This window comes from Megachile rotundata, chromosome 4 (genome assembly GCF_050947335.1).
Source record: "Megachile rotundata isolate GNS110a chromosome 4, iyMegRotu1, whole genome shotgun sequence".
In the NCBI taxonomy this organism is placed as follows: Eukaryota; Metazoa; Arthropoda; class Insecta; order Hymenoptera; family Megachilidae; genus Megachile; species Megachile rotundata.
In genome coordinates, this window is record NC_134986.1 from 2,569,297 (window position 1) to 2,595,405 (window position 26,109).

Sequence of the window (26,109 nt, forward strand, 5' to 3'; positions counted from 1 at the left end):
TACGAACAGAGTCATTAAGTCGTATATGAGGTCTTCCCGTACTGTTCTGGGATTAGCGATATAAAATAACCGGTCATAATAGCGGAACGCGCGACTCACCTACCTGAAATCGGGGTACCCCGCGTCCTTTTCCAGCTTGTAGAGACGTCAATTTTCGAGGCTCCATCGTTTTGAAGGGCTCATTTTAAAGGGGAAGCTTCAAAGAATATGACCATATTTTTTTTAAATTTTAACCCTTTACGCCCCTCATTGAGAAAAACGCAAAAAAAGAATTTGTTTAAATTTTTCAACATTTTATAACAAATTGACAACTTTTAAAAAAATATTTTCAAATAGCCCAAACCTTCACGAATAAAACAAAAAAAAATTTAGCTAAATCGGTTCAGTAGTTTCTGAGAAAAAAATTCCCAAGTGGACCCCATTTTCGTCAAAATGGGCAAAAATTGCAAACTTTGACAGCTTGTCATTCATTAACAAATTCGAAACCGGCAAAATGATGACTTAAACCCCCCCTAATTTCACATGGACTACAACATATTTCGATTAGAGCAAAATCGGAGATGGTGACTTCCAAAAGTGATCGATTTGGCGTGGAATGACCCAGGAGCGTATCTATTTAGTGGTGCCATCAGATGGCGTAGTGTTGTTGGCGGGAAAGCAGTGAAAAATAATGAAGAGTGATTAAGATACCCCATTTTATTGAAACTTGTACTTTACTGAGACTAAAATTGCCGCGCATACGCGAAAAACCCCGGCCAATATCTCATCACTGAGTGACACTTTTTTTCGGCACATTTGATCTCTCGCAAACGCTGTCCCTTTAAATTAGTTGTGCAGATGAGCGGGAAATTCAAATCAAATGAATCTTTGAATAATTTAGAATATATTTATAATAAATTTCCTATATATTACTAATATTGCCTTTTGAGATATTTGCATCAATTTTACGACGTTGAAAATTTGAAAAAGAAAAAAATATACGAAAATGATTACTCTATAAAATATATTTGAAGAATATGTATTACGGAAATAATTATTACAAATAACTTATAAAAAAATGACAAACTATGTATCACCAGAAAATACAGATGAATGTATTAGAGAGAAATGACAAAATATTTATTATAAATAAACTACTGGTGAATGTGCAGTAGGGTGGCCCTTAGCTATAGAGCTCGATTTTTGTTTTCGATTTTTTCATCGTCTCATCCCCTAAAATTTTGACACTTGACGAAAAAATGATAATGTCAAAGTTTCAGCAGGATTGGATAACAGGAACCCGTGCCGCAATCGAGTTGAAGTTTTGAAACTTGTACGATTTCAAGTTATCATCGAATATGTTAGTAACCTTTTATTTTAAAAGCTTCAGTGAATATTTTATAATGAAAATATAATTTTTCACACGTGTAATACTAGCATTTACATACAATTACAACATATACATATTTACATATTTACATACGATATATTTACACACAAATGTAACGTAGCTTTTAAGTTACCGGAGAATGTGACGGTTGGGCAACTGGGAGCTGTATATAATTTGTACAAAAGTTTTTCCAATAATCTCGATTGTATTAGCACTTATAAACGAATTTTTTGTAAACACTTATAAGCAAAATATTCTTTAATGGAATTTCAGTTATGTCTTATAAATTAGCCTATTGTTAAATTGTACGTAGCGTTTAATATATATTCTGTGTTAATATAGATTTGCTTACATTAGAATAAAAGCTTTTCTAATTCTCAATTACTTGTAAAATGTATTGTTTATCTTCTTCATTTTTGGTTAACCAATTATTATATTCAGATATAAGTTTAACACCACGTTCAGCGATATCGTTTACCACTTTTAAATTTCTTGCAATTTCCAAACCTTTTTGATATGAAATATCATTTTTCCACAAGGAAGAGTCTTTTTCTAAGAAATCTGTAGGTATATTGTACCTGTTAAGCCATTTTTTAGATTCAGTAGAAATGACGCTATCAATATTCATATTTACATAGTTTTGTACGTTTTCCGAAAGTACTACAAGTTTCTTTACTGAATGTTCCATATTATCATTTTTTAGAGCCTTGATCATTTTCCTTTTTGTGTTCAATGGTATTATTTCATCGAAAAAGGATAATACCACATTCTCAGATGCAAGGTACCATAAATTGTTAGAAAATTTGCGTATTCCTATTCTAGCAATATTATTATCATTTGTAGAATACAAGTATAGATTTTGTAGAAATTTTAGATCTTGTAATGGTGCTTTTACGGGAATTGGTGCATTAATCCAGGCTTGAATGTATAAATTAGCTAAAAAAATACATATATCACTTATCCCTATGATTTCATTACTATCCAATAAAAATTCTTGTCGGAATAAATAAATCTTTTGCACGTAAATTGCTTTAGCCATCCACCTAACATTATGAAACGCTCCAGGAACATAAAAAGTATTTACTCGTGGAAGAGATCCACCAAGAAAAATTATCATCAACTCCAAAAGTTCTTTGTAATCATCTCTCGGCTGTTTTTGTCGTAAATGGTATAAGCAAAAATTTATTTTTTCTTCTACATCCTGGAGCTTTCCATAAACATAAGAATCTTGTATACCTGTTTTAAAATTTGATAAATTAATCTTAAGCCAAGCTTTTTGAAATTTTTTAAAAAGCGGTACTTCTTACCTGATCCCTTGATCAGGTAAAACACGGTAATATTCACCACTGCCGGGAATCTATTTGTATATCTACCATGCAGAGCACCTACTATACATTTCTTTAATACCGAAATATCTGTTTCATTTTACATAGAGATCTCTAGATCTCTAATGGCTAACTGAATAGGAGATTAGTTTTCGTATTCGAGATGACCGTTTCAGCAACTACAGAATGAGATTCATACTAACATTAGCGGTAACATTCAATAATTTTTAGTATATTTTTGAAAATCATACACCAACACTAAAATTATATATATATAAAATTATATTTTCATTATAAAATATTCACTGATACTTGTAAAATAAAAAGCTACTAACATATTCGACGATAACCTGAAATCGTGCAAATTTCAAAACTGCAACTCGATTGCGGCACGGGTTCCTGTTATCTAACCATGCTAAAACTTTGATATTATCATTTTTTCATCAAGTGTCAAAATTTTAAGGGGCGAGACCAAAAAAAATCGGAAGTCGAAAAATAAGGGCCACCCTAATGTGCAGGCTTAAACTATTGTTACGGATGGAAATAGTCGAACGAGGAGTATCAGAGCATAAAACAAGAATTTAAGACGATTAAAAGATTATTTTGAATATGTTATTTAATTTTGCGCCGCCTCCGAAAAGGTTGAAATGTATTTAATATAATACCTAACGAGTAAATAAGTTTCATTCATATCTGTTACGTAATTGTATGATTGAATGAAATAGAAATTACTTCATTAGGAAATAGAAATTATTTTATACTTTTTAGTGCATTTCGAAGTCGGCGTATTTTTTTTCTAAAAATTATTTTATTTCACACTTTTTATCGGCCGGCAAGACGTGTTTGTAGAAACAGTAGAAAATCGGCGACTGCATGTTGACTCATACACCACCAGAGCCATGGAGGCATACGTAGAATTCAATATATTAGTAACAATAGTTTTTCGCTAATAACTCGAAAACTAAAGCTTCCCCTTAATTGTGGATAAGGAAAAAGTTGTTCAGAATCGTGTCCCTGATAACATATTAAAAGGACATGAAAATCGTCCAAAGTTGATTTCAAAACTTTTCAACAATTTTTCGCTAATATCTCGAAAACTAAACCTTTCCGCGAAATTTGTATATAAACAAAATTGTTCAGAATCATGTCCGTGATAAAATACTAAAAGCGCACTAAAATCGAGAAAACTTTATTTCAAAAGTTGCCGGTTTTTTTGCAATAACAATACTTTGCAATTAAAAAATGAAAAATTTTTTGATAATGGTACCAATGGGGAGTCAGAACCTACCAGATGCAAAAGGTTTCGTTCCGATCGGTCCATCCAGCTAGGCGTAATCGGCGGGCACACATAGAAAAAAAAAAATATATACTGATCGAATTGAGTAACCTCCTCCTTTTTCGAAGTCGGTTAAAAATACTGCATGGAAATCGTACCCTCATCTCAGTTTCATTTGACTTAGGCATTTAACCCTTTTGTTACGTGTGCCGATTATAGTCGGCGGCCGCGACACCACCTGTGGTTACGGCTGCCGACTATAGTCGACATTCGCGCTGAAATAGAAGACGCATTGTTTGCAGTATAAACGACAAAAGCTACAAAAATTTACCATATTGAATTAAATTATCAAGAATTATAATTTGTTGTCTAACTACCCCAAATTGTATTTCTACTTGTAATAATTATAGCAAAATTTCTAAATAACTAATATTCATACAATATACTCGTTTTCATGTTTTTCATATAATACGATGAAACAGCTGTTATCTAGCTCTTAAAAAAATGTACATACAAAACAATCACACTTGACGTTGAAAGTCGTAAGTTCGAACATCGAAGACACCGACGTGCATAATGCACATTTCGCAGTGCGGCGCCCCATTCAGTGGCGTCACTCCAGCGCAGTGACTCCTTTTTGCTCTTTGCAAAACTCTACCTTATCGACGTGTAAGGGGTATTAATTTAACTCGGCACTTAATTTCTGCACATGAATATTTTTCAAATTTATTACTTATAATGTCTTTGTAAACTATTAAATGTGTGAAATCGGACCGAACGAACGATTTAATTAGGCACAGTTCGCACTATATGGATTTAACATTAGCGCCCTGCGACACAAATGTGACAATATCATTGGACAAATTTCTTCCCTCTCTCTTCCCTGAATTTTGTTGATAACTATGAAAATTCAGATCATCGTGACATCTTTCTTTTGCAAACGCGCTTGAATGATTTGATTGAAATATGGAAGCGTTTCGACGAAATTCAATTTAATATCAAGGAACTCGACGATCCTTTGCATTCGAAGATAATTTTATTGTTTGCAAACAGCAACTTTAAAATATTAATTAAAATGTTAAATAATTTCCATTATTGTCTATTTCACTATGTTTATACATCACATGAGGACTATTATAGAATTGTTAGAGAAAACGGGGAGGAAAAGAAAATAAAAACCAAGGAAGTAAGGAAACTGAAGATTGTAGCGTACATATATTGAAATAAAGAAAATTAAAGAAGATCTGTCGCTTTCGTCGCTCTCTATTAACGGTCTGATTCGGTCTGAATCTCCTAGCTTCCTACCGATTCGCACCTTTGTTTCTCTCTCTCACTCTCTCTCACTCGCTCTCTCACTCTTTCTCTCGTACTTATCGTTCATTCGTCAGCCCATTCGCGCGCTTTTACAAAACCTATAACAGAATTAATTAAATAATGTTTGTTAGAAAAACTACTTTTTATATTAAGCAAGGCAAAAAGGCAAAAGGCAAAGTTCTGGGGTAAGTGCCGAGAGGTTCAACTTTGTCAGTCCTCTTAACAAAAGTAAGGATGCCTTCCCCACTCCGTGGCAAGATCCTTAAGGAACAACGTTCCTATTCATTTAGACAATGCAATAACAAACTTCCTGCCTTTTCTACAGTCTCACAAACTAACAAAACAAGCAGTCCTGCGACATCCGATAGCCATGTGACTCCAAGTCAATAGCCATTGTCTGTTGCCTCACTTAGACTCTCATAAACAACCTTTCACTTAGACCTCACGCAGCCTATCCCTATCATAAATCGGCTAATTGCCCTCGACGACCCTCCAAAATACTGACTGAGAGGCGTCTCTCGAGCGCAAAAGGTTATTACGCTGTAGAAGCCCGAGCTAATCAGCTTATTCAAGGCGAACAATCAGCAGGTTTCTCGACCCGTGCTGTCAACGCATCACCTGCTTCGACTGTACCTACCCCAATGGCCATAAAATTGCCGGAAATGCGGTTACCCGTATTTAATGGTACCATCAAGAAATGATCATCACATTTCGATTTACATATTCTTTTCAATGATTGATTATAATGAGGATTTGATTCCAATCCAAAAATGACAGTATCTGCGGTCAACTCTGACCAGAAAGGCCGCCATATGCATCGAAGCTTTCGTACCACTGACGCGACGCTAATTACGTCAGCACAATCGAAGTATTAAAAGAAAAGTTTGATTGTTCACGTCGAATTATTTTAGGACATTGCGATGTATTACTTAAATTCCCAATCTTACGAAAGACTCCACATCATTTATTACAAAACGATCCATCATTTGAGAAATTGCAAAAGCATATGACGCACTGAGACTTCTAGAATCAGTTATCATTGACGCAAAGATTTTGTTGCAAAAGATTTAGACCTTGTAGGTTGTTTGGGACAAATCATTGCCCACGCATATCTATATCAAACAGGTACAATACTACACCTCTGTTGAATAATGTCATATTCGCAAGAAAAACAATTATCAACCACCCTAGCAAAATTACATTGCATGGATTTTACGATGCCAGTGAACCTGCTTACGGAGCGTGCATCTACCTTCCAACTAGTGATGTACACAGTTGCATCCAAGTAAAATTACTTGTAGCAAAATTTAAAGTAGCACCACTAAAGAACCAAATTGTTGTAATTTTGTAAACGCGCGCGGTTGAAAGGAGCGAATGAGGGCTAGAGAGAGAGAGAGAGCGAGAGAGAGAGAGAGAGAGAGAGAGAGAGAGAGAGAGAGAGAGAGAGAGAGAGAGAGAGAGAGCGCAAGAAACAAAAGGACGCGAAACGGCCGGAATCGAGTGAGTGCGATTCATGTAGTGAGCGAGTGTACAGTGTAAAGCGAACGCGGAAAAATATAGCAGCGCATCATTGACGGCGAGTCCGGATTACTTCCTTATTCGTTCCTTACCCTAATTTTCTCCTTTCCTCCCCAATTTTTCCTTTCCCCCCTTTTCCTCCAAAAATACTACAAAATAATTTCCTGATTGGAGCTTTACAGAGCACTACTCCTTTCAGCATTGATGTTTAAACTTGCTTTCTGACTACCAGAGTTTAGGATATTGCACTTCGTGGTGTCTAAGGTCGAAGGACACCCAAATGATTTGGGAATAAAAAACTAAGTTGTTGATTTGATTGACTGATATAATAAGTCTGAGAACACTGTTTCTGGTAGAAGGATTTTGCTAATCTGAATTGTTACAGATACAAGTCTTTTTCTAATTTCTCTATTCCGACAACCTCAGCTTCGTTGTCACCTCATCTTCGCACCCCTTCTCCTTCTTGTAAAAAGAGGGTGGGCCTTAACGCTAGGTTTCGCATTTCTTAAAATTATGTTGGCCATTACCGTGTTATTCAGTGCGTCCATAGCGCGGTACATCCCTGGAGCGGGGGTGACGGGCTGGTCGCTATCGTTAACACAAAACATGTGTTTTGCCGTTTGCCAAATGGCAACATCGAGGAAATTCCGTCAGGTCACTAATTTCTGAAATTCTAAGGAACCCTGTAGAATACGACTTTATGATACCCGAGCTTAAAGCAAAAAAGTAGACAATAGCTGATTTTTAAAATGACCTTTATGTGCCGCATACTGGCTGCAGACCGGCCTACTGAACTCACAAAGAAGAAAAACTAACGGTTTACGAATGATTTTATGAATATTTGGCCGTATCATAAAGTGGTCTCCTTGCTGTCTTAACAATTGATCTCTATATTTTAGAAGGCTTTACATCTACCAATTAAACGTACTGTTTTATGGACTGATTCGACCATCGTACTACATTGGCTGATGATATCTCTTCAAACCGAGTAGCTGAAATCTAAGCAAATACAAATGCAGCAGATTGGCGATATGAGTGAGTCTCTCTATGACTCATTACTCATAAACTCAGTTCATCCAGAAAATCCGTGTCCACCTTCCGAATCAAGAGACAAAAACCATACGGCCGCAATGGAGTGAGTAACCATTCCCTCCGTTGGACACCTCTAATCGTAACAAATTGGTGACAGCGATGGGATACGATTCGATCCCTGTGGCAAACTAACAGCAAGTTTACGCATTGCAGAGCACTAGATTGTTCAGAGAGAGGTTGCACGTGTTACGCGACGGTCCCACGCTGCGATGCATTCCAAAGATGTCGTCAAGTGCGAGAGAACGCTTTCCGGACCACCGACTCACTCTCAGTTGCAAGATAAGCGCACCGCATTCTTGAATGCGCCGACTCCCACGCTAGCATTCCCCCACCACTCGCCATGGTGTTTGCGCGTGGCGCGACAACGACGACTCACTCATTCAGTCGTGCTTCGTGTTGGAGTAAGGACGCACAGTGGAATCAACCCCTTAATCTTTGAATTGACAGTAGTAATTGAGCACCAATTCGCCGAACAATCTGTTGTTGTAGGAGCGATTAAAATTGCTGTAAAATATTTAGTGTAATTGTCGAATTTTTATTTACATGATTGCAAGCGCTGTTGTGGCGAATGCGAGTCTCGCAAATATTTAAACGAAATTACATTATTTCAGAGTTTATTACTTTGGACGTTGTGTGTGACGTTTATCCTGCGATTCGACTGGAATTTTGGCGCATAATTGCAGCCGATTGCAGACGTTCGACAGGATGAAGGTAGGCGGTTGAGGCATTTAGTTTCTTTTTCGGGTATTTTTATTTAAATAAATTGTAGACAGAAACCAAACCGCGTAAGCGCAAGCGCGGTTGCCGCGCCGGAAGGAAAGTGAGAGAACGAAAGCTACGGGCCATGGAACAAACACTTTTGGAACAGACACGTGGGCCCACTGTCATTACGATAGATTCGGATCAAGAGCGCGCGACGGCTCAACCAGAAGTGAAACTACCCTATGACATCCTGAATAAGGATAAAATAATTTTAAGAAAAAAAATACGCCGACTTCGAAATTAAACGTTTACTGAAGTATTTTTAATTATGCGCCGCCTCCGAAAAGGTTGAAATGTATTTAATATACTACCTAACGAGTAAATAGGTTTCATTCATATCTGTTACGTAATTGTGTGATTGAATGAAATACAAATTACTTCATTAGGAAATAGAAATTATTTCATACTTTTTAGTGCATTTCGAAGTCGGCGTATTTTTTTTCTTAAAATTATTTTATTTCACGCTTTTTATCGGCCGACAAGACGTATTTGTAGAAACAGTAGAAAATCGGCACCTACCTGAACCTGGCACCCGACTTTCAAAAATTTTATTTCTTTCAATTGCATCGTATTTAGCATCGTTTGTACCCGTTTGTACCACCTTTGTTTTCGTTTGTACCCCAAGGGGTGAAAAGTTACTAGGGGGTGAAAAATACCCCAGCACCCCACTTTAACATTTTTTAATTCTTTCAAAGCCATCATAAAAAGGGACGTCCGTAGAGGTTTGTACCACCCTCACTTTCGTTTGTACCCCAAGGGGTGCGTTTGTACCGCGTTTTGAAAGTACGTCCAAGGGGTAACTTCGCCATTTTTTGAGGTATTTCAAATCTTCTTGCGGGTGCTGATTCCTAGTCGTTTGTACCCGTTTGTACCACCCTCACATTTGTTTGTACCCCAAGGGGTGCGTTTGTACCGCCTTTCGGAAGTACCCCCAAGGGGTAACTTCGCCATTTCTTGAGATATTCCAAATCTTCTTGCGGGTGCTGATTCCTAGTCGTTTGTACCCGTTTGTACCACCCTCACATTTGTTTGTACCCCAAGGGGTGCGTTTGTACCGCCTTTCGGAAGTACCCCCAAGGGGTAACTTCGCCATTTCTTGAGATATTCCAAATCTTCTTGCGGGTGCTGATTCCTAGTCGTTTGTACCCGTTTGTACCACCCTCACATTCGTTTGTACCTCAAAGGGTTCGTTTGTACCGCCTTTTGAAAACAATCCCCTAGAGGTAACTTCGTCAATTTTGGGAATTTTTCAAATCTTGTTGGGGATGCTGTTTCCTATTCGCCTGTGGAGGTTTGTACCACTTTTACTTTCATATATTTGTTTGTAATTTCAAATGTTGAACGTATATCGATGACTTTACTACAATAAGATATTGCAAGTAAATATAACTCAAATTACATCCTGTTTGGTGTCATTTTCATCAGAAACACGAGGCAAATACGATGGTAAAAGTTGCATTGATGAAAAACCAAAAATAAAGAATTTTGATTTTTGAATTTAAAAGACAGAACACGCGCGAGTCTTTCATATTTGCCGAACGCTTCAACCGTCTGCCTCTCTTTCTTTTCCATTCGCCTTCCGTTTTTTTAACCGACTTCGAAAAAGGAGGAGGTTACTCAATTCGATCAGTATATTTTTTTTTTTTATTATTTTCTATGTGTGCCCGCCGATTACGCCTAGCTGGATGCACCGATCGGAACGAAACCTTTTGCATCTGGTAGGTTCTGCCTCCCCATTGGTACCATTATCAACAAATTTTTCATTTTTTAATTGCAAAGTATAGTTATTGCAAAAAAACTGGCAACTTTTGAAATAAACTTTTCTCGATTTTAGTGCGCTTTTAATATCTTATCACGGACATGATTCTGAACAATTTTGTTCATATAAAAATTTCGCAGAAAGCTTTAGTTTTCGAGATATTAGCGAAAAATTGTTGAAAAGTTTTGAAATCAACTTTGGACGATTTTAATGTCCTTTTAATATGTTATCAGGGGCACGATTCTGAACAACTTTTTCCTTATCCGCAATTAAGGGGAAGCTTTAATTTTCGAGTTATTAGCGAAAAACTATTGTTACTAATACAGTATTCACTCCTTAAATATCACTTTTGCCGGTCTCGATTGTAACATTTACGGTAGAGGTCCTACATTCTTTGTAGTGTGCCGAACGTAGACAGAGACAGCCATACAAAAGACAAAGAGGGATAGAGTTTCGAGCGTTCGGCAAACATGAAAGACTCGTACGTGTTCGTTCTGTCTTTTAAATTTAAAAATTAAAATTCTTTATTTTTGGTTTTTCGTCAATGGAACTTTTACCATCGTATTTGTCTCGTTTTTCTGATTAAAATGACACCAAACACGATATGATTACGATCGTAATTACTTATGTAACAAGCCATAAAAGTTTGGGATGTAACATTTACAGTAGAGGTGCGAATTCCTTCTAAAGGCTTGCTATACAAGTAATTATGATTTTAATTATACCGTGTTTGGTACCATTTTAATCAGAAAAACGAGACGAATACGATAATCAAAGCTTCATTGATGAAACCCCAAAAATAAAGGATTTTGATTTTTGAATTTAAAAGTCAGAAGACGCACGAGTGTTTCATGTTTGCCGAACGCGTCAACCTTCTGCTTCTCTTTCTTTTCTATTCGCCGTCCTCTTTTATGTTAAAAACTTCAATCACTCGTTACACACACAATTGTTAACGTAATTATATCATGTTTGGTGTCATTTTAATCAGGAAATCTAGACAAATACAACAGTAAAAGTTTCATGAAAAAATAGTAAGAAGTAAGAAAGTTACAATCTTTTCCTTTGCTTGCATTAGTATGTGTCTCACCGATATTCGATCCTCGTCGTTTCGACGACTGATCGTGTTTCATTCTTGACTGATTTCGAGGGGGATCCCCCAGTAGTGGGGATACTATTTTAACATTTACGGTAGAGATCTTTTTAACATTTACGGAGTGAATACTGTATATTGAATTCTACGTATGCCTCCGTGCCTCTGGTGGTGTATGAGTCAAAATGCAATCGCCGATTTTATTTACCAATTTTACAACAATTAATAAAAAAAAAATTGAAAAACGAATATCCATGTTTTCTTTTACTTAATTATGTTCATGGCATTTACGCGGACAAAAAAAAAGCCCGGAAGAACTGTCTCACAGTATCCTATAAAGTTCTCCCCATTCCACTAAAAAGCGTGAAATAAAATAATTTTAAGAAAAAACATACACCGACTTCGAAATGCACTAAAAAGTATAAAATAATTTCTATTTCATTCAATCATACAATTACGTCACAGATATGAATGAAACCTATTTACTCGTTAGGTAGTGTATTAAATACATTTCAACCTTTTCGGAGGCGGCGCAAAATTAAAAATACCTCAGTAAACGTTGCTGCTAATAACCAGTTGATTGTGGTATGGCGTATTGGAAATTAATAAATCCTGAGAAAGAATACGAACCATTATAGATATATCTGGTAGTATACGTAAATGTAACGACTGCATCTTCATTTCGCAACGTTTCTGATATAAATGAAATTGAATCGACTTCGTTCGCATGTGGAAGCCATGGATCTAAGAACCTATAAACGGAGCCCACGACGCGGGAATTACCAAATTTGCGGCAGATCGGCTCTATCTTTATAGAATATGCGGCGATCGAGTCTTTCCGTCGCATACTCTATGAATCTAAATAGATCATAGTTCCATTCTATACGCACTAATACCTACTTCGCGGCGTGCTGTCGAGTTATATATATAGAAAAAAAAATAGCTATACAAGCTTTGCCTATATTCAGCTGTCCAAAGGTTGACATGTTCAAGAAAATCTTTGAATTTTGCGCCGCCTCCGAAAAGGTTGAAATGTATTTAATACACTACCTAACGAATAAATAGGTTTCATTCATATCTGTGACGTAATTGTATGATTGAATGAAATAGAAATTATTTTATACTTTTTAGTGCATTTCGAAGTCGGTGTATGTTTTTTCTTAAAATTATTTTATATGTTAAAAACTTTATTCAGGAAAGCTAGATAAATACGACAGTAAAAATTTCATGAAAAATTAGTAAGAAATAAGAAAATTGCAATCTTTTCCTTTTCTTGCATTATTATGTGTCTCACCGATACTCAATATTCGTCGGCTCTGTAAACGATCGTATGTAGCCTTTGACAGTTTATTAATTTTTACTCTTACGACAAAGATGTTTTTCACATTTACAAACACCATACTGTATATGTACAATGTCGCAGTGAACCCTACGGTATTTTTTGAACAGTCGGTATAGACGAACCCTTTGAAGTACAAATGAAAGTAAAGGTGGTACAAACGGGTACAAACGAAAAGGAAACAGCACCCCCAAGAAGATTTAAAAAATTCCCAAAATTGACGAAGTTACTTCTAGGGGATTTTTTCGAAAGGCGGTACAAACGAACCCTTTGAGGCACAAACGAAAGTAAAGGTGGTACAAACGGGTACAAACGACTAGGAAACAGCACCCGCAAGAAGATTTGAAATACCTCAAAAAATGGCGAAGTTACCCCTTGGGGGTACTTTCGAAAGGCGGTACAAACGCACCCCTTGGGGTAGAAACGAAAGAAAGGGTGGTACAAACCTCTACGGACGTCCCTTTTTATGATGGCTTTGAAAGAAATAAAAAATGTTAAAGTGGGGTCCTGGGGTATTTTTCACCCCCTAGTAACTTTTCATCCCTTGGGGTACAAACGAAATGAAAGGTGGTACAAACGGGTACAAACGATGCTAAACACGATACAATTGAAAGAAATAAAATTTGTGAAAGTCAGGTGCCAGGTTCAGGTAGGTACATATGCCTAGACGCGAGAACGACAGCTTTGAGCTTTACAACTCAGCGCGATCATGAACAAGGGTCATTCCACACCAAATTGATCACTTTTGCACGTCACCATCTGCGATTTTGCTCTAACCAAAATATGTTGTAGTCCATGTGAAATTGGGGGGGAGGTTTCAAATTTGTTAAGGAATAACAAGTCTTCAAAATTTGCAATTTTTGCCCATTTTTGCGAAAATAGGCTTCACTTACGAATTTTTTTCTCAGAAACTACTGAACCGATTTAGCTTAAATCCTTTTTGTTTTATTCATGAAGAATTCTGCTATTTTAAAATATTTTTTTTAATTCCGTCAATTTGTTATAAAATGTCGAAAAATTTAAATAAATTTTTTTTGCGTTTTTTCAATGATGGGCGTTGTCACGTCCCGGATCGTACCTTTCCGTAAATTTTATACGTAGGTTCGAAACGACCAGTAATGAAACAATCTTTTTGACCATGCGACGCAGCATCCGACATATGTATGTCAGGGATCTCAACGTGTATGTTTGTGAACTCGTGTCTTGCCTTACGCTTCTTTATGTTTGGGGGTAGACAGCTCTCGGCGGATCGTCCGGACGAAGGTCTTTTTCCGACGATGCTTCTTAGGTATTTTCAACAACACTAACTATACTGAGATACTAATCACGCTTTCGCATAGTTCATGCACGGCGAAAGGGTTCCCGGATTAGGTAATGAAAGGTAAGTATTACGAAGGTAAGTAAGGATGCGCTCTTAATATAACAAAATAATATATGTATATTCAATGAAATAGAGTACAAGAGGGAATAACGTAACAACAAAATTAGTCTTAATAATTAACGCAAGGTAAGCCAATACTTATAATTATATAAACGCAGGTAACGGATAGGGAACTAGATAAAACAAAATAAAAGTTATACTAGATAACTAGATAAAAGTTAATACGGAAAAATGTTCTGTTAGGAATTTCCTAATGACCCACCCCAATAGAGCAGGAACGAAGGGCACATGGCCGTCCAACGACGACCACCACGGGGTCAAGGCCTGACGCTGTGACGCCCGGGCCATTAAACTCAAGTTATAATAAGTTTAAAACTTATTATTAATTTTCGTAATAATAAGAGAAGTACAAATTCGTAATAAGTAAATTTAGTATATTCTTCATAGTTATAACAATCCAAATCACAATAAAGTAGTTCGCAGTAAATGAGTTAAAAAATAAGTGTGACTAGAATTAAAATAGTGTACAATTGTATTAAGAAAATATTTTGAATACATGATTAAACTAATATAATATACAAATAATTTCATTATTTTCGATATAATTTGTTCGTATTATAAATGTAAAACTTTTTATTTTCATATAACTTTATTAAAAGATTAAAAAATTATGTTTTAACATTTTAATATTTACAGTACAATTTTACAAAAATATTTAAATAAACACCAATTTTAAATAGTACATTTTATAAAACCTACATAAGTAAACAATGAACTTTTAAAATTGTAAATTACGGTTATTTAAAATTCTTATTACTACTTTATTACAAGAATTACTTCAAACATAGAATGTTTTGTAGAACAATACACAATATTCATAAACAGAAAATATAAAAAATTAAGTTTTATATGTATATATATATATATATCACAGAAAAATAAAACTTGTTATTTGTTGCTATGTTAGTTTTATTATATTATGTACTTTTTATGCGCACTCAAACTTTATTAACTTTTTCTTATTTTGATTATTTTCTGGTAATTTTGGTGGTGTACTGGTTGCTGCAGTAGCTATAGGAAAAAATATTACCAATTATACCGAATTTTATACTTCACTATATGTATCTATACTATGAATTATCATCCTAAAAATTGCAGATTCTTAGTGCCAACATAAATCAAAAAGTCCTTACATAATTTTGTTTTCAGGATGTGAACAATTCAACTATTTAACTTAACTGTCTCCCTTCACATTCATATCCAACATAAAAATTAAATTTCCATTTTTAAATATCTTCTTAATATTCAATGTATTTAAATTTTACATATGCTTTTTTAGCACTTTACATTTAAATTAAATTAAATACCACAGAATGAAAACCTAAGCAGGAAGAATGGCAAAACTAAACTTTAGTTTAAACGAAACTGACTGCATTACTATTAATATCTGTATTTACACAAATAATCTTCTGTGTTATTCATGCCGACATTGGTTGCACTACAAAAGAAAAGTAAGAATGAATTATTTCCAACTAAATATAGACTAAGTAGTATTTAACGTATGTGTAAAATTTTCACTATATGGAATTCTTTACTTAAATAATTATTCTTTTATCTCTTCAACAATTTTTCATCTCTTATACTATCAATAAAAAAAACAAAGAAAACAATTGCAAAGTAAAATAGGATTAGGTGATTCATTTTGACACAGAAAATCTGCAGTTTTTATGGTGTATAACTTTTCAAACCATCTTATGTTTAACACATATTATAAATACCTTACCTCCTATACGCAATTTATTTAATCTATCCTCAAGTTCCTTAACAGAACTTGGTTCTGCATCTGGTGCAGAAGGAAGAACATTTTCATCGAGTTCAATTAATTCTGCTAATTCTTTTTCTAAATCAGTGTATGAATCATCACCTTTCATAGTTTCAGATAATATAGACTCTATTTCTTTTTGTTCGTCTAACGCCTAAAATTTGTTGTTATTGTAATTGAACACTTTTTCGATACATAATATACTACCTACTTAAATTTTAAACATTACTTACTTCTGACAAATCATCCATAACATCCCTAACATCAGATTCTGACAAACAACTTTCATTGAGTTTTTTCAATACATCAGATCCTGTTTTATAAGCTGACAATACAGCAGTATTTGTATGAGTATTTTGAATAGTTGATATAAGATTTTGAATATTTTCAAGGATTTGTGATCGTTTTTCAATAGTGCTTTCTAATTTTCTTTTCTTTTTTAAATGCGTTTTTGCCACTTGCCGTAATCCTTTCGCTAGATATAACTTGGTTTCATTAATAATATTAATCTTTTCTTTCTCCATAAGTTCTATTTCTTTTATTAATTCATTTTCTTGTTTAATTAATTTATATAACCCTTCTTCAATTTCCGTTATGCCATGCGACGAGTGTATAATAATCTTAATTAACAGTTCATTTTCAGTTTCGCTATTTCTAAAAGTTATTTTCTTTTCTCGTCTTAACCATATTAAAATCAACATTAGTGTATTCTCTGATATGTTTTCATCTATTTTACATTTACAGTCTTTTAATATCTCAGAAAATGGTGTAAGAACATTCTCCTTTTTTTCTTCCAAAATTGTAAATATATCCTTTCCTAACTCCTTGATAATTTGTAGATGTATATACCTAGCTTCCTTATTAACTTCATTGTTTACAATATAACTTTTAACCTTTACAAATGACCATGAAAGTGGTCTCTTTACAAATAAGTCAATTGACCATGCTGTCCATGAATCACATGGTTCTTTTAAGAATTCATTTTCTGGAATTATTTCATTATTCCTATAATATCAGACAAAATAACAAAGCAATGATGAAATGTTTTTAACCAAAATACGAACTATGTCAATGTAATAAGATGACTGAAATATAGATGGTAATTACAAATTAATAATAACATTACCGATGAAGTTCTTCCACAACGGTTGGAAGGCAAAGTGGTGAACAACCTTTTCGCTTAAAAGCATGATTTAAATCTGAAATAGAAAAACTGCTTCTCATTGTGTATTTCAACCATTCATATATTAAATTTTGCCAAAATTTATATTTTGATGTCCAATCTTGAGGATTAGCTAATTTACTTCGAAAAGGTGAAAATAATGCATTTATTCTTTCCTCATCAGTCCAACATTTTGGCATTTTATCAATTGGAAGTGGTAAGTTATTATCCATATCTGAGTTTTTGAAGATAATTTCTAGTTAAAAATATATACAATTACATTTAATGCAAAGTTAGGTTATAATTTATGTTACATGTTACGTGTTCAAGTTTTCGAATATTAATGTTTACCTTTCTATAATAACAATAATAAAAATTCAATCGTAAATAATTAAAATATATGACAGATTTACAAATAAAATCTGACAAATAAAAGTAAACCTTTTAATCTATATATACAACACAAACATTATTATGTCATTGTCACAACAAATGGTGTTCAGGCAAGTTCGTACTACTTCAGATTGATTTGCATCGATATAAATCGTAAACTTCAAGACAAATCGATACTATTTCGATATTTTTCGTATTTATCAAAGAGTAGGGATACAACAGGTACCGTAGGCCGTAAGTTTACTCTGTGGTATTTATGTGAAAGTATTGATATGCACGTGTAGAATAAAATTATGGCTGAAAAATTTAATTGGTAATGCCTTCAATTATTATTAACTATCTAATAATAAGCTTCAATTAGCGTATTAAATTTAAGTATTTCTTATTTTATGTTGAAAATATAATATTATTATTTGTTAATTTGTCTAATATTATGAAAGTAAATCCAAAAAAGATTCTTAAAAAATTTGGATTTATTTTTAAAGGGTCTAGTTTTGTAGTCATTGAATCTTAAAATTAGTACAAAAAAACTACAAAAGATAAATAAGTAAAAAAATATATATAATGTGATATTGATTTTATTATAATACGGTTAAAGTACAAAAGAAAAGTAATTTTTGTTTATGTTTATTTAAAAATGTCTTATACATTATATAATATACAAATGTTTCAATATCTTGTATCATTCGCTAAACATATTATTTATAACATAATGTAGTTTATATGTTACTTTATTCCAGCTATAGAAAAATCAGCCTTTAAGTTTTCATATTACAGTAGACTTAAAAATGCTTTGTTTTGAAGTTGTAGTCATTCAAGTTGAAGTATCAAATAAAATATTTTTTACTGACTGAGATACAATCTTATAATATATTGAAAAATCATATCTGTTCCAAGATTTCTTGAATATTTCTTATGTATTTTTAACCCTTTGCACTCATATGTCATGCAGGAGGTGACAACACCCAACAACTTTGAAAATAAATCAAGTGCAGAGGGTTAATACTTTTAATCCATTGTTTTTTATTGCTTTTAATGCAAACATGTTTGACTAGATTAGGTTCATATTTACATATTTGATTTATCATTCAAAAATTTCTTCTAGCAGAGATCTTTGAACATCTATAGCTTGAAAATATAGCATTTATGCATCGATTCTTATATGATTTTTTTTTGTTCTTACAATCAATAAGACATGTTTGGACCTTAACAACATATTATGAAAACATTCTGAATATAATAATGTGAATATATAGGTCATATTTATATAATTTATCATTTTTATATTTTCCATCAACATGGTGGAATTGGTTTACGTGTTTCTAACTTCTGAATGAGATCCTGAATCCATGATATGTGTTCAGAAACTGATGTATATAAAGTATATTCATAGCTGTTACAAGTTGTAGTTCCTCCTTGTTGTTTTGTACTAATGCTAACACTAACAATACCTCCTAAGTACCATACACCACCTCTTTTAAAAATTAATCCACTACCACTATCACCATCGCAAACTGATGTTCCTGTAATTTTTATGTCTTTAATACTTTTGTACAAAGGTAACAGAATAAGTTTATGTATAAATCTAAAGAAGTAATATATATCGATAATATGTAATATATTGTTTACTTAATTTTTCTACTAACCATTTGTATAACCTGCACAAAATTTATCAGATGTGATAAATTTTGCAGTATCATAAGTAGAACTTGCAGATCTGCATTCAGATTTAGAAATATATGGAACTGTAATTGTTTGTAAGATGTAACTGCTTGTCCCTAAAGATGTTTTTCCAAATCCTGCTACTTTACCATAATCTCCCACATCTAATAAGAGCAGATCTTTAGTAATATCTAAACATATTGGTACTAATACTGATGAAAATGCAAATGGTTCCATAATCTCTATTATAGCTATATCCTCAGCATAATTTCCTTCAAGTCCTCTATAATTGCATGGAACATATATGTTCTTTACCTGCAATAAAAATGTTATTAACGCAATGCCTAATGTGGTTTCTAATCAACTAAGGTGAAGTATATAGTATCTCATTTTAATTTATCCATGTTGTTAATATATCATTCAAAAAATATTTCAAATAAAACTTTTTTCAAGGAGTATATTATACAATGACCTTGAAATTTATTTGGATAAAGACATTTTTGAGATCTTAAAACAACCTTTTTTTCAAATGGAACTGTATATTTTTATATTGCATTACATTTATTATAGTTAACTAAGTTTATTGCTTATTTCAAGACAAATAAAAACTGTTCGCATAATATTTTTGGTTCAAATAAAGAAGATTCAAAACAATTTCCACACATGTACTGAAGATAAAATTTGAACAGACTTGAATAATCTTCAGAGGTGAATATAATACAGGTTAATGGATTTTCTTTGGAGTGGGATACAATATTAGATTCAACTATACATATAGTTTGATTTTAAAAAACAAAGATTACTTTAAAATCTTAAACACGCCTCTTTTTATTTGAAATATTTTCTCGAATAAGATACGTATAATTCACAAGATAATTGTGTGTATGGATTAAAATAATCTACTTTGTATATTTACTTTAGATTTCTTTACTACTGTTGAATGATGTAAACTCGAATCATAATCTCTATAGATATTGCCTGTTGCTACATAATATTTTGAGGGGTTAGTCTCATCAGCCACACAATGTGCTGCTGTAATGAGAAATTTTTCATGAATGATAGTTGTTCCACAAAGAAATTCTTTTGGCCCATTACGTCTATTTTGTTTGTAGAGTGTACCATGCCATGGAAATTCATTAATGTTAGCTTGAGTTCCATTTACAATAAGTGGAACATAGTTTGTATTTGGTATACCACATTCTAAAACAGATTTAAATTATTGTTTAGATGTAGTCATGTATATATTAATATTAAAATTGTATTAGTAGGTAATGACTAAAACTTTACTGAATTTACATTGTAAATATAAAACCTGTTATAATTGAAATCGCTTAAATATAAGCTTACAAAGGTAATTGATATTCATTTTTTGAATAAGAAATAGGATATTCACCTAATCATTAAAATTATTTTTGAATTATCTTTGCATGTATAAATATGCATATTAATTTTTTCTACAATTGTTTATATCATGTTTTTAATATTAAATTTACAATTCTTATTATTCTATTTGTATTTTCTGCACTCATTTTAATCTTAAGTTTGGGTTAAGAGTCATTTTATTTTTTATGTAAATAACAATTTTATCTTCTCATCTATTATATAGAACCATTGTTTTCTATGTCAGTTAGTAACAAGATAAGAATATAAAAGTTTTCTTTAGAAAACACAATATCTTCTACTTCAACATGCATGATTAAGATCATGCTCTAGAATGATATGTAGGAATGTTAAGGTGTTACCTTAATACTTATTAAAAAATTATAAAGACAATAGGTCTGTGGTATATATCTAATGGTATACTTCACAATATGTGATATTGTTTAAAAAAAGAATAAACCTGTCATACAGTGATAATATAGTACTGGAATATGTTGTATAATATTTGATATCATAATCACTTAAGGTGTAAGCTGGGTAAACTACTACATTCATACTATACTGTAGTTTTAATATTTCCTCTTTTTTAAACATTAATGGGAATTCCACTATTCACTATAAGGTAATAACTGTATCATTGTTCTAATATTTTATAACAAATAATAAGAGATGACTAAAACCTTTTGGATGTTACTCAGGGTCATAACATTAATAACATGTATAGAGATCAATGTCATTAATATGTAATGTTTATTGTGCACAAACCTGGAACACACTGTATTGGTTTCGGTTCCCATTGGCCAGTTTTATTACATCTAGTAACTTTTGATGTTGATAGCAATGTTGTATCTTGGCGATAACTATTACGACATTTTAAGCTCGCTTCTGTATCAGGCAGAGCAGAAGTTTGACATGATATGTAGTCGCCCCTGTATCGACACGTAGCACTTCTTGAATTTGATTCTAAGGATTCACACCGTATTTCTGAAAGAGGAACACTGAATTAGGAATTTTTTTATAATTATACTTGTAACTTGCAATATACTGATTCCGTACCTATACAATATGGAATATCTAATAATTCACCATTCCAAGTACAAAATACACGATCATCACCTTTAAGTTTATAACCAGAATTGCAACTGTAAACTAAATGTTCTCCTGGTGTTATTATAGTACCTTCAGGAACGTCGCAATAATCACATGATCGAGAACTATCTGTGGAATCACAACAGTGTGGTTTATGTAATTTTCTGTATCCATTTTCTGGTCGAGCTGGTACAATACAAGTTGCAGAAGACCAAGTAGGTGGTGCAGGAGATACAGGTTCTTTTGAATAATTTTGAAATAATAATGGATAAGGTACTGTTGTTGTTGTTGTTGTTGTTGTGGTACTTCTACAGAGTACTGGATCTTCATCTGATCCATCTGCACAATTGTTAACACCATTACATTTTAAATTAGCAGAAATACAGGCACCATAGGAACAGTGAAAATCATTCCCTAAGCAGCTGTAAAAATATATAGATATTTATATAATAACGAGTGTTAGAAAATCACAATTCTGTGTCCTTACTTGATATTTTTACATTGATGAAATATTTCATCTGAATTATCTGCACAATCAATAACACCATCACACAAAGCACGTGCTGGAATGTATTGTCCATCATTGCAACTAAATGCAATCTTTGAACATGGTGTAGATGCATTATATGAGTTACCTAGAACAATTTAGTTTGTGTAATTTTCTATAATCATTTTCTGTCGACGGTGATACAGTACAGGGTGCAGAATTCGAAAGCGGTAATATAGCAGATGAAGTTCCTTCTGGAATAGTAAAAACTGGTAAACGAGATGGACGTGTTATGAATTTATTTCTACAGAGTGTGGGATTTTCATCCGAACCATCAGCACAATTTATATCTCCATCACATCTTAAATTAGCAGAAATACAGGCACCATAGGAACAACGAAAATCAGTTTCTGAACATCTGTAAAATAATATACATATGCATGTATATATATTTTATATAAAATATAGAATAGGTTGAATTACTTAATATTTTTTTAATAATTCACTATCCACGTTTGTAAATATTTTTGATTTTCATTTAACTAAAAAAATTACAATTCTGTATTCCTACCTGATGCTTCCACATTGAAAAGATGTTTCGTCTGAATTATCTGTACAATGAGATCTACCATCACATAACTTATATTCTGGAATACAGAGTCCATCATTACATCTAAAAGAGTACATTGGGCAAAGTGTAGATGAATTATGTAAGGCACACATTGATAATGTTTCATCACTATTGTCAACACAGTCTTTTATTCCATTACAAACTGCATTTCTTTCTACACATGCACCATAGGAACATTGAAATTGAAAAGAAGAACATTCTTTTTTACTACATTCTACATAAGTTTCATCAGTCTCATCTCGACAGTCTGCTCGTCCATCGCATGTTAAATCATGTGCTACGCATTCACCATTTTTACACCGAAAAGTCCGTGCGCTATTAAAATGAAGGTACAAGGAATTTATTACTTTTAATTATAAAGTAAAAAATTAGTTACTGTTTTATTTTCTTTTTTAATAATTCACATATAATAAATAAAAAAGTATCATTAACTCACCCACATTTGTTGTTTTGTGAATATACATTTTCTGATGTACCTGTGACACAAATAAAAAGAAAACAATGTATATATATTGCTCAAAAGAAATATGGTATAGACAAATTTTAGGCAAAAATTGGCCAAATTTGACTGATGATAACTCCGTGAAAAATCATCGCAAAGTTATGCTCTTTTTTTTTAAATTAAAGCTTGAGATCTTTATTTTAAGATCCTGTAGTTCGATTTTAGATTTAATGCATCCCTACCACAATAACACCGGAAATGTGAGGGCATGTTTGCTGTATTGAAAATTACAAAGTTTGACGAAATGCATGGATTTCCCATATTTTTTTTTGGTGATACTGTTTACAGAAGCATAAAGTACAAACTTTTATCTTTAATTTCCAGTATGTGAGAGACCGCTGCCATTTTTTTTGCGAAGATACAGCACTTTAAAGAGACCCTTGCATTTATGGCATGTATCGCCGACATTAGCATTACCCGATGTGCACCTCGAAGAGGTTGCTGGACGGATTTTGCACATCATAGACTTGTGGTGTCTAAAATCGAACTACAGGGTCTTAAAGTAGAAACCTCAAGCTTTAATTTAAAAAAAAGAGCATAATTTTATGATGATTTTTCACGGAGTTATCATTAGTCAAATTTGACTAATTTTTGTTTAAAATTTTTCTATGCCATATTTCTTTTAAGCAGTGTAATTGTTTGATACAATTTTGAATGAAAAATCTAGAGCAAAAATATGCCCAATTATATCTGACCATTTCTGTCAGTAGGACAAATATTTAAAACTCGATCAAAATTCGACAGGTATGATAGCATTTTTTTTTTTATTTAAAAATCCTACAAAGTGACGAAGTTACTTACCCTCATTTTGCGGTGCTATTATCAATCGTTTGCCGCCATTGCTGCCGCGGATTCTCGGTTGTTGGCCATTCAAGACCAAAATACCTAATATAAAAAATTCATTTCAATTTAGAAATAAAAATGTACTACTTGTACTGTAGTATAATTATTTTTTAATTTTAGTAATTATAGAAATGACGACGCTTTGAAGGAAGCTCTTTTTATTAAAAACAATCAACTTTAATCATTCCCAAAAAATTAAATGATATATCAGAAAAATCTTAAGTTATGTTACAGAATTGTCTTTAAAATTAACCATTCGATTTTGTTTAAATTTTAAGATTTTTTATCTACCATTTCAAAAGCATAGTTTCAAGAAAAGCGTAAAAGAAGTTTTTTGCTTGTCATTTATGCCAAATTCGCAAATAGTAGACGAGGCCATAATTTCCTATTAATTTTGACCATCATTTATATTTTATCGCGTACATTATGTGATAAGAAAACTTTCAATTACATTCGGATGAGCTGTATTTCGGTATAATAGTTCAGTACATCCAATAAACTTTATTACGGACAGAGCGTATTCGCGGTAACTTTAAAGAACCTTTCATTCCCTAACGTTCTGGAAATACACATATTTTTATTCCTTGTACCGTGCAATTTTCATATACGTAATGTTTTGTATCCCTAATACATGAACTTATCGTGGACACCCAGTGTATGCATTCCTTATTCTTAGTCAGGACAAGAAAGAATATTTTAAAATCCAAGGTCATTCCTAAACTGGTTTCTGACACTTGTTGAATATATTTTGTTTATAATATTTCTTAATCTTTTCGTATAAATATATGATTATGAAAAGTTTATAATAATGCCACATTACATAGAAAACAAGTGATAATGTTTTTATATTTGGAGAGTCACATATTACTTTAATTGCAATCAAGTTTATTTTTTAAATTATTTATCACTGCTTATGATTTTCAATATTAAATACTTAAAATAAATTTATTTACTGAAATATTTTAAAATAATTGTAATCAAGTTTATCTTTTAAGATATTCATTATTGCTTACAATTTTAAATATTAAATATGTATAATAAATCTATTTACTTCAAATTTGCACTTCTCTTAATATTCAGCAAAGTATCTGACATTATCTAAAATAATTGTAATCGAGCTTATCTTTTAGTACATTTATCATTACATATGATTTTAAATCTTAAATATGTATAATAAATTTATTTACATCAAATTTGCTCTTTTCTCAATATGAAGTGAATTATCTAAAGTAGTTATAAATAGTATTTTTTAAGTTAACTTTTTACTTTAACTTCTCGTTTTTTATTAGATTTGTAAGCGTAATTATAATAAAAACATATGTACTTACTGTGAGCAATTATTACAGTAATCGTAATGACGTTCTTCATAATAAAGAGTTAAAGCAGAAAAGTAACATTCGATCAGCTTCTTCATGTGGTGAATCGTTTACTGATCCTGTATCAGCCGGGAATCACCTGGCCAAGCAGCATTGATTCAGTAACTATTCATATGCCTCTATATCTGTGTTGTTACAGGGCCGGTTTTTGTAGATGTGTAGTGGATGAATCCTTAGGGCGGCTGACAGTAAATTTGAAAAGACAAAATTAAAATATAATTTAATATTGTGTTATTGTTAATAAATAATGTATTTTTTTTTTCATTTTTGCACATTCGAAAAGAAGAGAATGGTAATAGGTCACGCTTCTTTTTAGTTCTTATTATTAATATATTTTTTCATGGACCTTTTATAAAACCATGCTAGTAAGCTCTCACATACTAGTAAGTGGCCTTAGTTAGGTCAATGGCTTATAAGCAACCTGTTTCTAACTGCTCACTTGCGAACACTAGAAATTGAAATCTTCCAATTTGGATATAAAAAATGTCTGTGTCGCAAAATTAAAATCGCAATTCTCTAATTTTTAAATTTTCATAT

At 32.6% G+C, this 26,109-nt stretch overlaps 2 protein-coding genes and 1 long non-coding RNA gene across 9 annotated transcripts; 1 reads left to right on the forward strand and 2 right to left on the reverse strand.

Annotated features, from left to right (window-relative positions):
- Positions 1–6,619: 6,619 nt before the first annotated feature.
- On the forward strand, positions 6,620–14,543 carry LOC105663691 (uncharacterized). Of its 2 annotated transcripts, none has more exons than XR_013038094.1 (5): positions 6,620–7,937; positions 8,048–8,414; positions 8,506–8,605; positions 8,664–14,351; positions 14,469–14,543. It is a non-coding gene; the product is annotated as an uncharacterized LOC105663691 (long non-coding RNA). The 2 variants fall into 2 exon arrangements; XR_013038093.1 differs by lacking the exon at positions 14,469–14,543 and having other exon boundaries at positions 6,620–7,619; positions 7,702–7,937; positions 8,664–13,892.
- Positions 14,265–17,851, reverse strand: LOC100881178 (charged multivesicular body protein 7). Of its 5 annotated transcripts, none has more exons than XM_012294364.2 (6): positions 17,561–17,848; positions 17,352–17,465; positions 17,174–17,246; positions 16,281–17,052; positions 16,009–16,201; positions 14,265–15,296 (listed from the first exon to the last, which is right to left on the reverse strand). In XM_012294364.2, the coding sequence occupies exons 2-6, from the start codon at positions 17,440–17,442 to the stop codon at positions 15,214–15,216; spliced, it is 1,212 nt and encodes a 403-aa protein (XP_012149754.1). In that variant the 5' UTR covers positions 17,443–17,465; positions 17,561–17,848; the 3' UTR covers positions 14,265–15,213. The 5 variants fall into 5 exon arrangements, 4 of the variants coding, with proteins under 4 accessions (XP_012149754.1, XP_076387375.1, XP_003707201.1 ...); XR_001097131.2 differs by adding an exon at positions 15,419–15,723 and having other exon boundaries at positions 15,239–15,296; positions 17,174–17,465; positions 17,561–17,851; XM_076531260.1 differs by lacking the exon at positions 17,352–17,465 and having other exon boundaries at positions 16,281–17,032; positions 17,561–17,847.
- A 362-nt stretch (positions 17,852–18,213) lies between these two features.
- Positions 18,214–25,888, reverse strand: LOC100881290 (uncharacterized). 2 transcript variants are annotated; one of them, XM_012294361.2, is made up of 11 exons: positions 25,525–25,888; positions 24,155–24,238; positions 23,288–23,327; positions 22,792–23,166; positions 22,430–22,638; positions 22,221–22,368; positions 21,701–22,155; positions 21,410–21,628; positions 20,181–20,464; positions 19,249–19,579; positions 18,214–19,125 (listed from the first exon to the last, which is right to left on the reverse strand). In XM_012294361.2, the coding sequence occupies exons 1-11, from the start codon at positions 25,562–25,564 to the stop codon at positions 18,896–18,898; spliced, it is 2,415 nt and encodes an 804-aa protein (XP_012149751.2). In that variant the 5' UTR covers positions 25,565–25,888; the 3' UTR covers positions 18,214–18,895. The 2 variants fall into 2 exon arrangements, with proteins under 2 accessions (XP_012149751.2, XP_076387366.1); XM_076531251.1 differs by lacking the exons at positions 24,155–24,238; positions 25,525–25,888 and adding an exon at positions 23,659–24,116.
- Positions 25,889–26,109: the final 221 nt, after the last annotated feature.

Coding starts and splice junctions, on each gene's coding strand:
- LOC100881178 (XM_003707153.3), bottom strand. CDS start 17,442: ATGGATAATAACTTACCACTTCCAATTGATAAAATGCCAAAATGTTGG. Junction 17,053..17,173: donor GTTGTGGAAGAACTTCATCG/GTAATGTTATTA, acceptor CTGATATTATAG/GAATAATGAAATAATTCCAG. Junction 16,202..16,280: donor TTATGGATGATTTGTCAGAA/GTAAGTAATGTT, acceptor AACAAATTTTAG/GCGTTAGACGAACAAAAAGA.
- LOC100881290 (XM_012294361.2), bottom strand. CDS start 25,564: ATGAAGAACGTCATTACGATTACTGTAATAATTGCTCACA. Junction 22,156..22,220: donor CATCAATGTAAAAATATCAA/GTAAGGACACAG, acceptor ATATTTTTACAG/CTGCTTAGGGAATGATTTTC. Junction 19,580..20,180: donor CAGTAGTAAAGAAATCTAAA/GTAAATATACAA, acceptor TTTTTATTGCAG/GTAAAGAACATATATGTTCC.